Source organism: Numida meleagris, chromosome 22 (genome assembly GCF_002078875.1).
Source record: "Numida meleagris isolate 19003 breed g44 Domestic line chromosome 22, NumMel1.0, whole genome shotgun sequence".
In the NCBI taxonomy this organism is placed as follows: domain Eukaryota; kingdom Metazoa; phylum Chordata; class Aves; order Galliformes; family Numididae; genus Numida; species Numida meleagris.
The window spans coordinates 2,693,120-2,706,504 of NC_034430.1; the positions used below are offsets into that span (position 1 = coordinate 2,693,120).

The 13,385-nt window shown below is 52.1% G+C and overlaps 1 protein-coding gene across 19 annotated transcripts in view; it reads left to right on the top strand.

The window, feature by feature from the left end:
* Positions 1–13,385, top strand: part of EPB41 (erythrocyte membrane protein band 4.1) — a 77,277-nt gene that overhangs the window by 23,146 nt on the left and 40,746 nt on the right. For 3 of the 19 annotated variants that reach the window (XM_021375360.1, XM_021375359.1, XM_021375356.1), the window contains exons 2-3: positions 9,143–9,567; positions 11,619–11,849. In XM_021375360.1, the coding sequence (XP_021231035.1) occupies positions 11,796–11,849 (54 nt within the window). In that variant the 5' untranslated portion in view covers positions 9,143–9,567; positions 11,619–11,795. Of the gene's footprint in view, positions 1–2,712; positions 5,359–9,125; positions 9,568–11,618; positions 11,850–13,385 lie in introns of those variants that run through there. The other 16 variants (XM_021375351.1, XM_021375346.1, XM_021375350.1 and 13 more) reach the window with 14 other exon arrangements.

Below are 13,385 nucleotides of genomic sequence, written 5' to 3' on the forward strand. Positions count from 1 at the left end.
GGGGAGGGTTATTGTGAGGCCTAACTTGTAGAATATGTGTCAGCAGGACGCCGAATGGATGGGAGGTGATGGCCTTAAGTTGTGCCACGTTGGGTATGAGGAAAAATTTCTCCAAAAGAGTGGTGATGCATTGGCACAGCTGCCCAGGGAGTGGTGGAGTCACCATTCCTGGAGGTGCAGATGTGGCACTGAGGGCCGTGGTTATGGGCATGGTGGGATGGGGTTGGGCTGGGTGATCTCAAGTCTTTCCCAGCCTTTGTGGTTGTATGAAATGGGCACACAGGACCAGTAGCCATCCAGAAAGCGGCGTTAGTCCCTGCTGACTGTAACCACCACGATTAATTTTGATGGGGCGATACTAAACCTGCTGCATTCTGTTTGGTTTTGTTGATTTATTTTATTTGTTTGCTTAGTATTGCACCATTTAGAGAGCTGTGTGCTCTCTGCTGTTGTCTTCTCAGCCAGGAGCGTTCCAGCCTCACACCATGGGAGCGGGGAAAGCTGCTTTCAACTTCAAAGCTGTGCCCCGGGTTCCCTGGTGCACGCCTGTGGTCTGCCTGCAAACGTCTGCCTTTGCACCGAGGCTCTCTTTAATGCGCTCAGGGACACCAGGCTTCTCCTGGTGCAGTGCTTAATGTAAAGTGAAATGGAGAAGCTGAAAAGTGCTGAGGGGGTTGGGGGGGGGCAGGGGGAGAGGTGCAGAGGGAATGGGGAAAGCTCAGTAGGGAGACAAAGCCAGGAACAATTAATTGCCCGAGAGAGAAGCAGAGCAGCTGTGCTGGTGCAGGAGGAGGACAGGATGAGTGCAGCTGAACGTGAGGATGGGAGAGGAGCGTTTGAGTGCACCTCCCAGAGCAGCCTTTGGGCCCCTGCATGGAGGGGTGTTGGGATCAGCTGCAGAATTGAGCGTGGCTCGAGGTGACGTCGCTGCAGTGCATTGTTCAGGGATGCAGGGGCTGGTGTGGTGCTGAGTGCCAGTGTGTCCTCCTGCTGTGCTGGCTTGCCAAGAGGGGAACTGAAGAAGTGACAAAGCTGCTTGAGAGCTGCTCAGGCACAGCAGCAGCGCTGGTATCGGTTTGATGCCTGCCCTGGCATCAAAACATGAGGCTCAGTGCTTCCCATACAGCCCCAGCCAGCTCAGGAAGCAGGGCAGCAGCTGAAGATGTCAGCAAACAGCCCTGTCATGTGGGCGCAGAATGTGTCTGTAACTCTGTGCCTGCGAGTACGCAGCATGAACGCAGCTTCCTTTTCTGTAGTTCCAAGAAACCAACATTTGTGCACATTTCCTCCATGCAAATGATTGCAACATCTGTGAGCTGGGGGACTGCTGCAGGAGGTGAGCAGAGCGGGGCTGCACAGAGGACGGAGGAGGCTTCCAGGGGTCTCCAGCAGTGCAAAACATCTGCAGTGCCATGTTCTCTTCCCTCACATTTTTTTTTTTTTTTTAAATCCGTGCTCTCTCTCTTCCCCCCAAGGTGATATTTAATATCCTGCTTGCTGTTTGCTGTTGGCCAGTGCAGCAGTCTGCCTGCTGGAGCCCAGCTGCTGTGTCCCCGTGAGCCATTAGTGCAGGAGCTGGGCACGGTAATTCAAAGCCGGGTGAGCACGGGCACCCCGTGGACGCAGCTCTAATGGCTCCGTGGGCAGGCAGGAGGTGTCAGCATCATTATTTTGGTTCAGCAGCAGAAGCCATGGTAATAAAGTGCTCATGCCCCTCCTGGAGGATCAAAGGGATTCCTGACAGCTGAGCAACTGCACTGAAGTGTGCCATTGTCCAGCCCTAAGGGAGCTGCCAAAGTAACGGAGCTGGAGGTGGAAATGTTGTCCCTCTATCCCGTGTGTCAGTGTTGGGTGCACTGCCTGAGACTGTAGCTTTAGCTCTGCCAACTGAGAGCTGCGCTCTGCTCCGCCAGGCAGAGCAATGGAGATTTTTCACTGCTGTGGCCACCGAGTGCTTAATACCTGCCAGGAGAACAGGTGATTATTTAATGAAAACTGCATGCAGTTTCTCGGAGCTGCGTGCGAGCGTGTCCATTTAAAGCTGGAAAAGCTGGTTCGCATCTTGTGTTGTCAGCAGCACGGAGCAGTGTGGGAAAAACGACGGCAATTTTGATTCAAAGCCATCTTCAGTGCAAATGGGTGTTTGCAAATGTGTTGCATCAGATGTGTCGATGCATGTAATTAAGGAATGAAAACTGCTGCGTACCCCTAATTAAGGGGATTAAGAAGGAAAGCTGCCTGATTTCACTGCTGGGTGGAAAAACAAACAAACACCCTGGTGAAATGACTGCGAGGCCAAGTGGCTGCTATGGTGGTTCTGCTGCAGCCGTAGCCAGCGCTGAAAAGAGAAACTCTGGGGGGAATGGCAGGGCCGAGCCGTTCTGTAATTGTGTGTAATTGGCTCTTGAGCTCCGAAAAATATCTTTAATGACTGCTTTGATTTCTGTTCCTGGTGGAGGAGGCTCCGTGCAGTGCCAGCTGTGCATGGGGCTTGGGGCCACCGGGATGCTCGAGCTCCTGCTCTTCTGTGCACCATTGAAATGCTGCGGTGCCCAGTGCCTTGCGCTGCATGCATGAAACAGAACACAGTGCAAAATTTGGAAGAGGGAACACTGAGTAATGGAGTCTGCTACGAGGAGGGCTTGTTTTTGTGGGATGTGGCCCGCAGGTGAGGATGTGGAGGGGTGCAAGGGGGGGGGGGTCACAGTGTGCAGGAGGTGTTGAGATGCCAGCAGAACCTCCTGTGCTTTCCAGTTTGTGAAGCCACCCTATGGGAGGGGGGATTTTGGGTGGCGGAGCGTCACGAGCGGGACGGATGGGTGTTGCTGAGGCAGCCCTGAGCTTCTGAGTGTGTGCTGAGAATGCGCAGTGTGTAACACTGAGCAGTATGGGGAGTGTCCTTCTGGGGCCTTGTGAAATGGTAGCGGTTTGGGTTCTGTGTGATGCTGTGAGGGATGTACAGCATGGGGTTGGAATGAGAGCAGCGTTCTCCTGGGCAGCCTTGAGCTAGAGTTTGGTAGCACTGCCCATGGCGAGGGGTTTGGAACTAGGTGGTCTTCAAGGTCCCCTCCAACCTAAGCCATTCTATGCTAAACACATCTGAGTGCAGGCAGGGAAAAAACCCTCGTGGAGAACGCACGGCAAACCCTTCTATTCAGGCTCTGGAGATCTCTGCTCGTTTCTGTGTAACTGTAGCTCAAGGAAGTGCTGTGCTGCGAGGAGACCAGGATGCTTTTATGTGCTGAGATTTGGGTTCTGGTGCCGTGCGGTGCGTGCCGTGCTCCGCAGCACTGGGTGCTATCTGCAGGCACAGGCACTGGGGCTGTGCTGGGTGGGGGTGGGTGCTCAGCCCCTCCCTTCCTTGGGCAGATAGGGCTGCAGGGTTTCCATGCAGCGGCCGCTCCCAGGCTGTGCTGGCTGCTTCCTTTGCAGGGGATCTTTGCTTTGCAGACCTGCTGCTGCATGGGTTGAGCTGCAGCACTCACCCTGTGTGCAGGGCAGGATGGTGCTGGTTCTGCTTTGGCCACTTTGTTGGACTGGGAGAGGCCTGAGAGTCGCTCCTGCGCGATAGGAAGCGATGCTTGAATCAGCCTGACAATTCCTGTCTGTTAGCAAGCAGCCGACCTGCTTCTGTCTTGCAGCATTAGGGACAGCACAGGAGCGGCCTGATGGTGCTGGCGGCCTCTGCAAGGAATCCATTCACAGGCTGCTCCGTTTTTGGTGCAACTCTTCCAAGTTCAAGCGAGGTTTCCCTAACGCATCCCACACGGGCGGCCTTTCCAAACCCATTGCTGTTGACAAGGCTCAAGCAGCGTGCACGTGTTTTCATTTAAATTTCAGTGCTTTGCTGATGAGCGGACTTCTTGCGTGGTGACGTCCAGGGCTGCAGCATCTGGGAGGGCTTCTGAGGATATAGGGGAGGGGCTCTGGCTCTGCTCGGTTGTAATGCACTTACTGCTCCATTTAGTCAGGTCATTGTTTAAGCCTGGTCTTCAATTTGACATAAATGATTTGCTTCCAGCAGATGGTAAGCTACTATTTTTTGCCCTCATTTAAATAGGAAAGCTGTACGCTCCCAGCAGATGAAAGAGGGGCACGGTGCTGCTGACATACAGTAGATTACGAGGGCTGGTCTGGTGAGAATTAAATCCGGGCGGTTCTAATGTGCCATCTGCGTTGTGGCTGCTTTCCCTGTGGGCCGAGGCAGATCCCCCCCGCATCTCACATTACTGCAGGCATCGCTTTTGTTCAGGACCCAAAGCATCAGCACAAGAAGCCGACGTACCTGATAGGAAATGCCCGTGCTAACCGTGCCTGTAATAGAAGAGGTTAAATTTTGCAAAAGCAGTTATTTATTGCATGGTTTTGTCCGACCTCTTAGTCCCTTTTTTTGGACCTTTGTTGTCCCATAGCCTCAGCAGTGGCTCTGTAGAGGTTCTGCTGCTTCAAGTGGCTCACATTTCTAGGGGTATTTATCGAGAGGCGTTTGAATTTCTTAGTTTGCGTTAGAAAATAAAACCACGGAGTCCTCTGCTGTGCTTTCTTGGTAGTACTAAAAATCATCTGTGGGATGTGTTACTCGAACACATGTTCTGCTCCTCCATCCGAGCGCGCAGTGTGGTTGCTGTGCAGCAGATCCTGCAGAGCTGAGCCCTCACCCCGAGCTCCGTTTGCAGCGATGCGCTGTGAAGTTTCCCCAAAGAGCCGTGCACGTGCACGTTGTGAAATGGGAAAGAGTGCACTGGAATAGGAGATGCCTCTGCTGCTGCAGCTGTTTGATTGATTTCGGTCTGTTTCTAGCAGAAATGTCTCTCTTGTCAGTGTCTCCAAGCTTTGATGGAGCTGTGGTGTTCAGTGAAGCCTCGTATTTTTGGGTGGGAGGGTCAGGCAATGTGTTCTAGCAAGGGGCTGGAGTTACATGGTGAGTGGCATCGCTGCGGGGCAGTCTGTGCTCTGAGAAATGCGTGCTCCTGGGGCTCTCCATTTTCTCCTTTGGGTTATTGGCCACGGTTGCAGTCTCCCCTTATCTGGCCACAGCTTCAATCTCGTGTATTTCTGCTTGTTTGAAGGCAATAAACTTCTGTGTGCCTCATGCAAAAACAGTGACTCATCGATAGATTTTTTTGGGGCAGGTGGTAGGAGGAAGAAAGGGGGAAGCAGGCACAAGGGCATGCCCTATGGGAGGGATGGACCCGAAGGCTGCGTCCGTCCTGGGGGCAGCTCTCTTCCAGCATCTGCAGGAGCAGAGCCCACGCCGGTGTGGGTTGGAACTGAGGGTGGATGCCCCCTCTCTGCTCACCAAGCACCGTATCAAACCGTGGCTGTTAGAAGCAGTCAGACAACTTACTCCTTTTCAAGGTGAGATATATTTTGTTTAAGGGATCTGGAAGGAGAGAAGCAGGGGGAGTGTAGGTGGGAAGAAGCCCGGGGAGGTGTCGTGTGCTCCCTGCAGCGGTGCCGTGGGCCCTTGGGTGGAAGCAGGGAGGTGAGCTGTGAGGCCAGGGGGCTGAGGGTCTGCTTTGCAGGGCTGGTAGGTTCAGAAAACCTGCTCTAAGCGTGTGCCATTAGATTTTCTTCACGTTGCTTCCTGTTGCTGTGGTCTTCCTGTCTGAAGTAGGATGTTCTTGAACTTCAGAAATGCTTAAATACAGATCCACACGTGAACGCGTTGCTGATGAGGTGTTTACTCAGCAGTCTCTAAAGGCAGCATGGGACTGTATCTGAGTTTTTCTGTGCTTTGTGTATTTCCATAGCGTGATGTGCCCTATCTCCACTGGACCAAAAATCTCCCCTCAAACCATCAGGGACAAGTATGGCAGTTCAGAGCATCCGAGCAGCATGGCTAAGGGTGCTTCTAAATGCAAAACCAGGAGGAACCAGTCCCTCTGCGTCCAGCATCACGAGAGCTGAAAAACCTGGTGGAACAGCAATGGAGAAAATGTATTTTAAAACCCACTTTTTGTCTAAGTAATGAGCAAGAGAGCAGCAGAGCAGGAACCTGGCTCTTTGTGTCTGCTCTGCTGTGGGTATCCTGCGTGGAAACAGAATGCTGTTGAGCAAACACAGCATTCCAACAGGGGCTGAAGGGGTGGGCTTTCTGAAGTAGCACGGCCTCTTGGTTGTGTGGCTCTCTTTACAAGTTCCATTGCTTTGAGTTGAGAGCATTTCTGAGCACACAACTTGGAAGGGAGAGAGGCAGCTGGGCTCGGCTCTTGCAGCAAGATGCTCGAGTGCACTCAGTGGGATAGCGGTGCCGGTGGCTCGCTGCCACGGTTCCGTGTTTATTGGGAAGGGCAGGGAAGGGAAGTGCTCCTACGTGCCCATCTCCGCGTCCCCTGCCCTGGGAGGGGGATTTGGCCCAGGGAAGCTGAGCTCTGACGCCATTCCTGGGAGGCAGAGGAAAGATGTGGAGATGTTTATTGGGCTCCGGCATGTCCCACCTTCAAACACCGGGATGAGCGCTGCCCACAACGCACGGTGGTAGCTGCTTTGAAATCCAAGCAAGCAAACAGGCTGGTTCCAGAGATGTTAGTGATTAAAAAGAGAAAGCTACGTCCAGAGGAAGTGTTTGTTTGGAGGCTGTCATGTTTACTGCCTTGCTGAGGCTGCTCTTCTGCCGTCCCCCTTCCTTCGCTCCTGATTTCGAGAGCCGTGATTCTGCCTTTTTGTTTTTGAGACAGCAGAGCACCTCCAACATGTGTTTTGGTAACGGTTCTTATAAATGCATTTATTCAAAATAAACACAGGGGGAAGCAACAACTAAGCATCCTGCTTGGGCAGCTGGTGCACGGCTGCTCGCTGTTCGTTGCGTGCTCAGGATGGGACAGTCCTGCAGCATGGCAGGGAGCTGGCTGAGCACTGCATCTGCCAGCACCTTTCCTTTCATTGGGATTTCACAGCTTTCTCAAGAGCCTTTTCTGCCTTAATCTTGCAAGAACAAACTCCTGCAAGACTTCTGTGGAAGGTGACGCAATGCCCAACTTTGGAGAGTTACCTGCCTGTGCTGCCGCTGCATCAAGCTATCTGTATGAGAAGTGATGATGTGTGGCTTCACACAGCTCTGCAGCATGGTTTATCTCAGAGCTGAGATGCACCTGGAGCTTGGCACTGCCTTTCCCTTGCAACATTCCTGGTGCATTAGGTGCATGTGAATATGCTCAGCTGGGATGATGTGCTGGCTGTCTCCTCATGCCATTCTCTTGGTGCCCCATCGAGAAGAGCTGGGCCTCATCCCTTTGCCTCCCACCTCCCTTTAGATATTTGTAAACATTTATCAGATCCCCTTTCAGTCTTCTTTTCCCCAGGCTGAACAGACCCAGGTTACTCAGCTGTTCCTCGCAAGGAAAATGCTCCAGACCCTTCATCATCTTTGTGGCCCTCCGCTGGACTCCTCCTAGGAGATCTCTGTCTTGTTTGAACTGGGGAGCCCAGAACTGGATGCAGTATTCTAAATGTGGCCTCACCAGGGCAGAGTAGAGGGGAAGGATCACCTCCCTTCAACTGCTGGCCACGCTCATTTCAATGCACCCCGGGATCCCGTTGGCCTTTTTGGCCATGGGGGCACACTGGTGGCTCATGGCCAACCTGCTGGACACCAGCTCCCTCAGTGGACAGCTGTGTGTATGGTCTGGTGCTGTGAAACCAGGCTAAAATGAGCCCTGTGGTTCATTCCCAGCGTTGGCTGCTGTGGTTGGGCCAGGGGATGGGATTCTGGGGGCTTCAGAGATGCTGTCCCGAATGCGGCGCAGCTCCGGGTCCCGCTGCTGCTGTCCCCTGTGGAAAAGCAGCGTTGCTGAACTCAGGAAATGTGCATTGCTGGGGAAGGAAAGACAGAGCAGCTCCCTAATGCTGCTTTGTTATAAACCACAGCTTTAGGAATCACATTAAGCTTTTGCATTAAATGCAGGGGAAGATGCTTTGGAATGCTTTGGAAAGCTGGGGAGGCTTTTGTCTTTTAAGCACTCTGGTTATTTGGACAATTAGTTGGAGCTAAATTAAAATCGTTGGCTGCACCGATGTGTAGGAGGGTGACATCTTAACGTGTTTCTTGAGTTTGTGCTCTGTGGAAATGTTTGTATGCTAAGGTTTGGGCTGGGGGATTGGGAGGCATATTGGATTATATGCTATTTGCTCTGCGTAAGCAGTGGCAATTTATTGCTGCAGATACATGTGATGCAACGCACAAAGATTAGTTCTATCCTCTCTAAAGCATGATTATTTTAGGGCCTCTTTATACCTTAAATAGATATTCCCTGCATGTGATTTCCATCTTTTTGTGTCAACAGCCCAGGCTAAAGTTGAAATAAACATTGCATCAGCTTAATAACACAGCGCTGAAGAAATCTGCTCTCCATTATGGAGATTGTTTGGAAGCCTTTTAGTCTTGCATTTTTCAGATGTTTGATGGCGCAATGCAGAGATCTCATGAATCCCAAAGGGCACTTGGCCTCCTCGGGTCTGCCTTGTGCTGGTCAGGGTGGTGTTTGTCAGTACAGTTCCGAGCCGAGCGGTTGGTCCTATTTTTGCATCCCACTTTTTAGATCATTACGAGGTTCTGCCGCCTGTCTCGGGGACATGTAGATGTGAGCAACGCAGGTGGGCATGCAGCTCCTGTTGGCTGGGTGGGCTTCGTCTCAAGCAGTGGCTTTTCCCTTCCCATAGCAGCTGGGCAGGAGGATGCTGTAATGCTGCGAGCCCCTGTGGGCCGTGTGGGATTTTTGCGTGGCTTGGTAGGAAGAAGAACATGTCATCACGTGCGCGTCCTCATCTGCTCCGTGTCCAGGCGCTGCTGTGAGAGGGGAAGGGGACTCATGAAGGAGTGGACCTCAGGACAGCAGTGTGGGCTCTGCTTCCCCTTTGCCTTATTCCCAGTTTTTAACCACTCACGCTTGCCCAACTGTAGAGGTGATGCCAGGGCATTAGCCAGCGTTGTCCAAGTGGTGAAGGATGCATGGGCAAGCAGCCATGGAGCTGTTTTCTGTCCAAACAAGCAGAGTGGGTTACTTGTTGCCTTATTTTGTAGGCTGGAATCAGCAGGACAGGGCGGCGTGGCGGGGAATAATACGTCGTGTCTGCCTGTTGAGTGGCTCAGTGCACGTTTGACGCCTCTCGCACCTCTCTTACAGCACCACCATGACAACAGAGAAGAGCCCAGTGGCAGACCCCGAGAACTCGGGGCAGCAGCAGGCGAAGGAGGAGGAAGGGGCTGCCAACACACAGAAGCAGGAGGCGTCCCCAGAGGAGGGGTCGGGGCCCAAGCAGAAGGCGTCCAACGGCAATACGCCCGCGGCCGAGGAGCAGGGCCGCAAGGAACGCCGTGCATCCGAGGGCCGGGGCCTCTCCCGCCTCTTCTCCTCCTTTCTCAGGAGGCCCAAGTCCCAGGTGTCCGAGGAGGACAAAGACACCGATGCGCCCAAGGAGGGCGGAGGGAACCAGAAGGACTCGGGGGTAGGAACCAACCCTGATGAGGAGGAGATCCTGGTGAAGGCTCCGATTGCAGCTCCTGAGCCGGAGCTGAAGACTGATCCATCTCTTGACCTCCACTCCTTAAGCAGCGCGGAAACACAGGTAAAACACCCTGCTCGGCCTGGCAATGTGTCTGCTTAGGCAAAATTATAGAGCAGTTCTTATCCAGTGATAGTAAGCTAGAGAAGAAAAACCCCTGAGATGCTGAAAGGGCTCTTCGTCATTTCCATGTGTTGCATAGCATGCTCCACTATCAACCCATACTGCCAAATACCTGTTCCTGAGATGGTACTCACACTTCAAAGCATATCTTAAAGCACCCTGCGCTGGCTCTGTGCTCTGCCGAGGCGTGGAAATTCTCACAAGAGCTTGGGTTTGAATTCATCGTTCTCAGCAGAGCAGTTTCTCATTTGGATGCCCTTGGTGCGTGCAGAATAAAGGCAGGTTAATGGTACAAGGTGGGAATTGCAAGAGAAATGAACCTGGGGAAGGATTTCTTGAACTTCAAGAGGTGTAAATGTGGCATTTCAGGACTTGGTCATCTATCCAGTCTGGGTTGTTGCTGCACTTGCCGAATACAGATGTTTTCTACTTAGGCATCGTGTAGACAGGGATTTCTGCACGGCACATGTGCTGAGCCCAGCTCCTAGCAGCTGAAGCATGGTTGGAACCGAGGGAGAGATAACTGCAGTGAGACATTCATGTAGGCTGTATTCATGTAGGCTGTCAGTTGGTCTGTCTTACTCCTTGGTGGCATCTTGGGTGGGTGTAGCTCTGCCAGCACCAGCGTGGCTGCCTGGAGCTACAAAAAAGTGGGGACCACATCTGGGACTTCCTAAAGCACAACCAACCTGTGTGTGTCAGTGCAGTCACAGCAGGTTAGTGGTAAAATCTGCACTATATGCACGCTGCTGCTGTTGGGTTTTGAATGGTCTCCGGAGACGTGTTACATTTGAACTGCAAACTCTGGGTTTTTACAGACTTTGAAAAGAAATACCGAGCTAGAGTGTTCCCAGCTGTAGGCAGCAGTTGTAAATCCATCTCCTTAAATGTACAGCGTTGCAAAGAAGGTTGTAGGGAACGAGGTTTCATTTTTCCAAATTCCCGAGCCTGTGAAAAATACAGGATGATCCCTGCTGGAGCTTTGTAGTTGCTTGGGTCGGGACATGCTGGGCAGCTGGGAATTTTCATGCAATTTCAGCCCAACTCGAGAGGCAACGCCTGATTTCTTTCTCTGTTTAACTTCGCTTTGCACGTGAGCGTGCACAGACAGAAAACCCACAGCCTTCCTTCGGCCAGCGCCGTTTCGCACGGAGCATTCCTTTTTTTTTTTTTTTTTTTAGTTCTCGTTTCTGCTTGACGTTGGTGGCTTTTTGAACTGTGACACTCTGCAGATATTTCTGCCGCGAAAGCATTTGCGAGGTGCTGCCTGTTTGATAAATGCTGACCAGCGGGCATTACGAGCTTTGACTGATTCTCTGCTCCCTATTATCCCAGCCCTGCTGGGACAGAAGTCAGCGGCTTGTGGACCTTATTGAGTTTCTAAATACCGCAGCCAGCAGTGCCTGCGTGCGGCTGGGCCTGGCTGTGATTTCATGAGATACCATGGGCTGAATTAACAGCTCACCGCCGGCTCAAACCAGGGTTTGGCTTTCCCCTCCCCTGCCGTGGTCGCGTGCTCCTGCTGCACTGGGGAACTTCCAGCACTTGTCCGAGGCTGCTGTGGACTCGTTTAACCTGCTGGAATGGCAGTTTAAGGAAAAAACAACACTTCCTTCCTCCTTCTGTTCCCAAACGGTGTCGTTTTCTGCTCCTGGAGTGAGTTAAGCTGGCTCCTGAAGTGCCTCACTGGGCCAAGGAGGAGGCTGTCAGGGCTAAAGAGTGACTTCCCCTTTTGGTGACCTGAAAATTGGCATGATCTAACCCGCCCTGATTTCTCTAATCAACCCCTTTTTGTTTTTTTTATTAAATGAAGAGTTGAGAATGACTTGAAGAGCTTACCATCGCTCAGTGTGCTTGTTGCCCTGCTCATTCTGGGTCCTGGGTTGTGCATCTAGGCTGACAACAAACATTGGGGTGCAGCGCTTGTTTCCGTGGGATGGGTTTTGGTTTGCCCCATCTAACTGGTTGTGTGGATGTGCTGGGGTTTTCAGCCTGCACAGGAGGAGAGGAGGGAAGAGCAGGAGCTGGACAGCAAAGACCTCGAGGGCAAGGAAGGAGGTGAAGGGAAGGAGGAGAGCGCCGAGGCAGAGCTGAAGCCAGAGGCTGCAGAGCCCAAAGCAGACAAGGATCTGAAAGCTGCCCAGAGATCCATAAAAAGACACAGAAACATGTACTGCAAAGTTGTCTTGCTGGATGACACCATCTTCGAGTGCACCGTGGATGTAAGTACACGCAGTTTGTTTCTTCTCTTTTCCCTCTCGCTTCTCCTCCCCTCGAAAACTACCACCAACACTATGTAATGGGGGTCTGATCTGCTGCCAGTGAGTTACATGACAGGCTTTACTGCAGAGCCATCTTGCTGTCTGCCATGAGAACTTACTCAGTGTGTTCTGAAAATCTCCGGGTGCCCAGGAGTTGGTTTTGTTTCTTGTTCTGTGATTTCCAGGCACCTTGTTTTGTAAAGGTGGGAGGAGGTTTAACAAAGTTACCCCTCTTGCTGCTCATCTTCTCTCTCATTTTCATACCAGACCAGAGTTCAGTTTATTGTGCCGAGTTGGGATTGTCTAAATAACTTCTGCCCCTTTCATCTGAATAAAATGCGTTGTCATGTTAATCTGTGCTTTTCTGTTCACCCACAGTGCCTTCGACTATCAGGCTGCTGGCTATCTCCCATAGCTTGGATGTAAAGAAAAACAAGCTGCATTTAGCTCAGGGTTGAATATGTTTGCAGTAAACAATTTAAAATTATTATGTTGACTTTCAGCACTGCAAAGGGCTTTTATTCTGCTTTTATTTCGTGCGTTCTCTCGCAGGGCTGCCTTGCTGTCAGGGCAATAAAAAGCTAGCAGAAATGCCTATTTCAGTATTGAAGTGCTTGCCCAGAATATTAATAATCGGGCGCTCACCAGTCGAGCACGCTTCCACCAGCTTGTTTTCCTCGTCCCACTAGCTGAAGGGTATCTGGGCACAGGGCTCCTTGTGGGAACGTCACCTCGGGTGATCCTGGGCAAGTAGGTCAGTGCTGGAGGTTTGTGTAACAGCGCAGCCTTGTTGCTGAGCGGGATCAGCACCAAGCGTTGCCGCAGCCCTGGGCGTTTGTTGGGGATTTCATGTGTAACCCCCCCCAAAAAAGCCAAGTGCTGTCTGCCGGGGTGATGCTGGCAGCCCCTTTGTGTGCTGGTCTGGCATTGCCATTGTGCACATGCACAGTGTGGCAGTGGGCATGGAGGAGTGGATAGGCAGGGGCTGCTGTCGATGAGGAGCTCTTGGCTGGACAAGTACCCTTGGCTTTAATGCCAGTATCACCTTGTAGAGGGCTGGAGCGTCTCTCCTCCAAACTCAGGCTGAGGGAGCTGGGCTTGTTTGGAGAACGCTCTGGGGAGACCTCACTGCAGCCTTCGGGTACTTAAAGGGAGCTTGTAATGAGGAGAGAGACCAACTATTTGCACAGGCAGACAAGGGGAAATGGCTTTAAACTAAAAAAGGAGAGATTTGGGTTAGATGTGAGGAGAAATTCTTTACCCAGAGGCAGTGACGCCCTGACCCAGGCTGCCCAGAGAGCTGTGGGTGCCCCATCCCTGGAGCTGCTCAGTGCAGGGTTGGATGGGCTCTGGGCAGCCTATCTGTTGGGGGGCTGCCAGCCCATGGCTGGGGTTGGGTCCTGAGGGGTTGTAAGGTCCCTTGAGACCCAACCGTTCTCTAATTCTAATCTAGAATTTTGAGAATTCAAGACTTAATTGAGAAGGAATTGCGAAGGT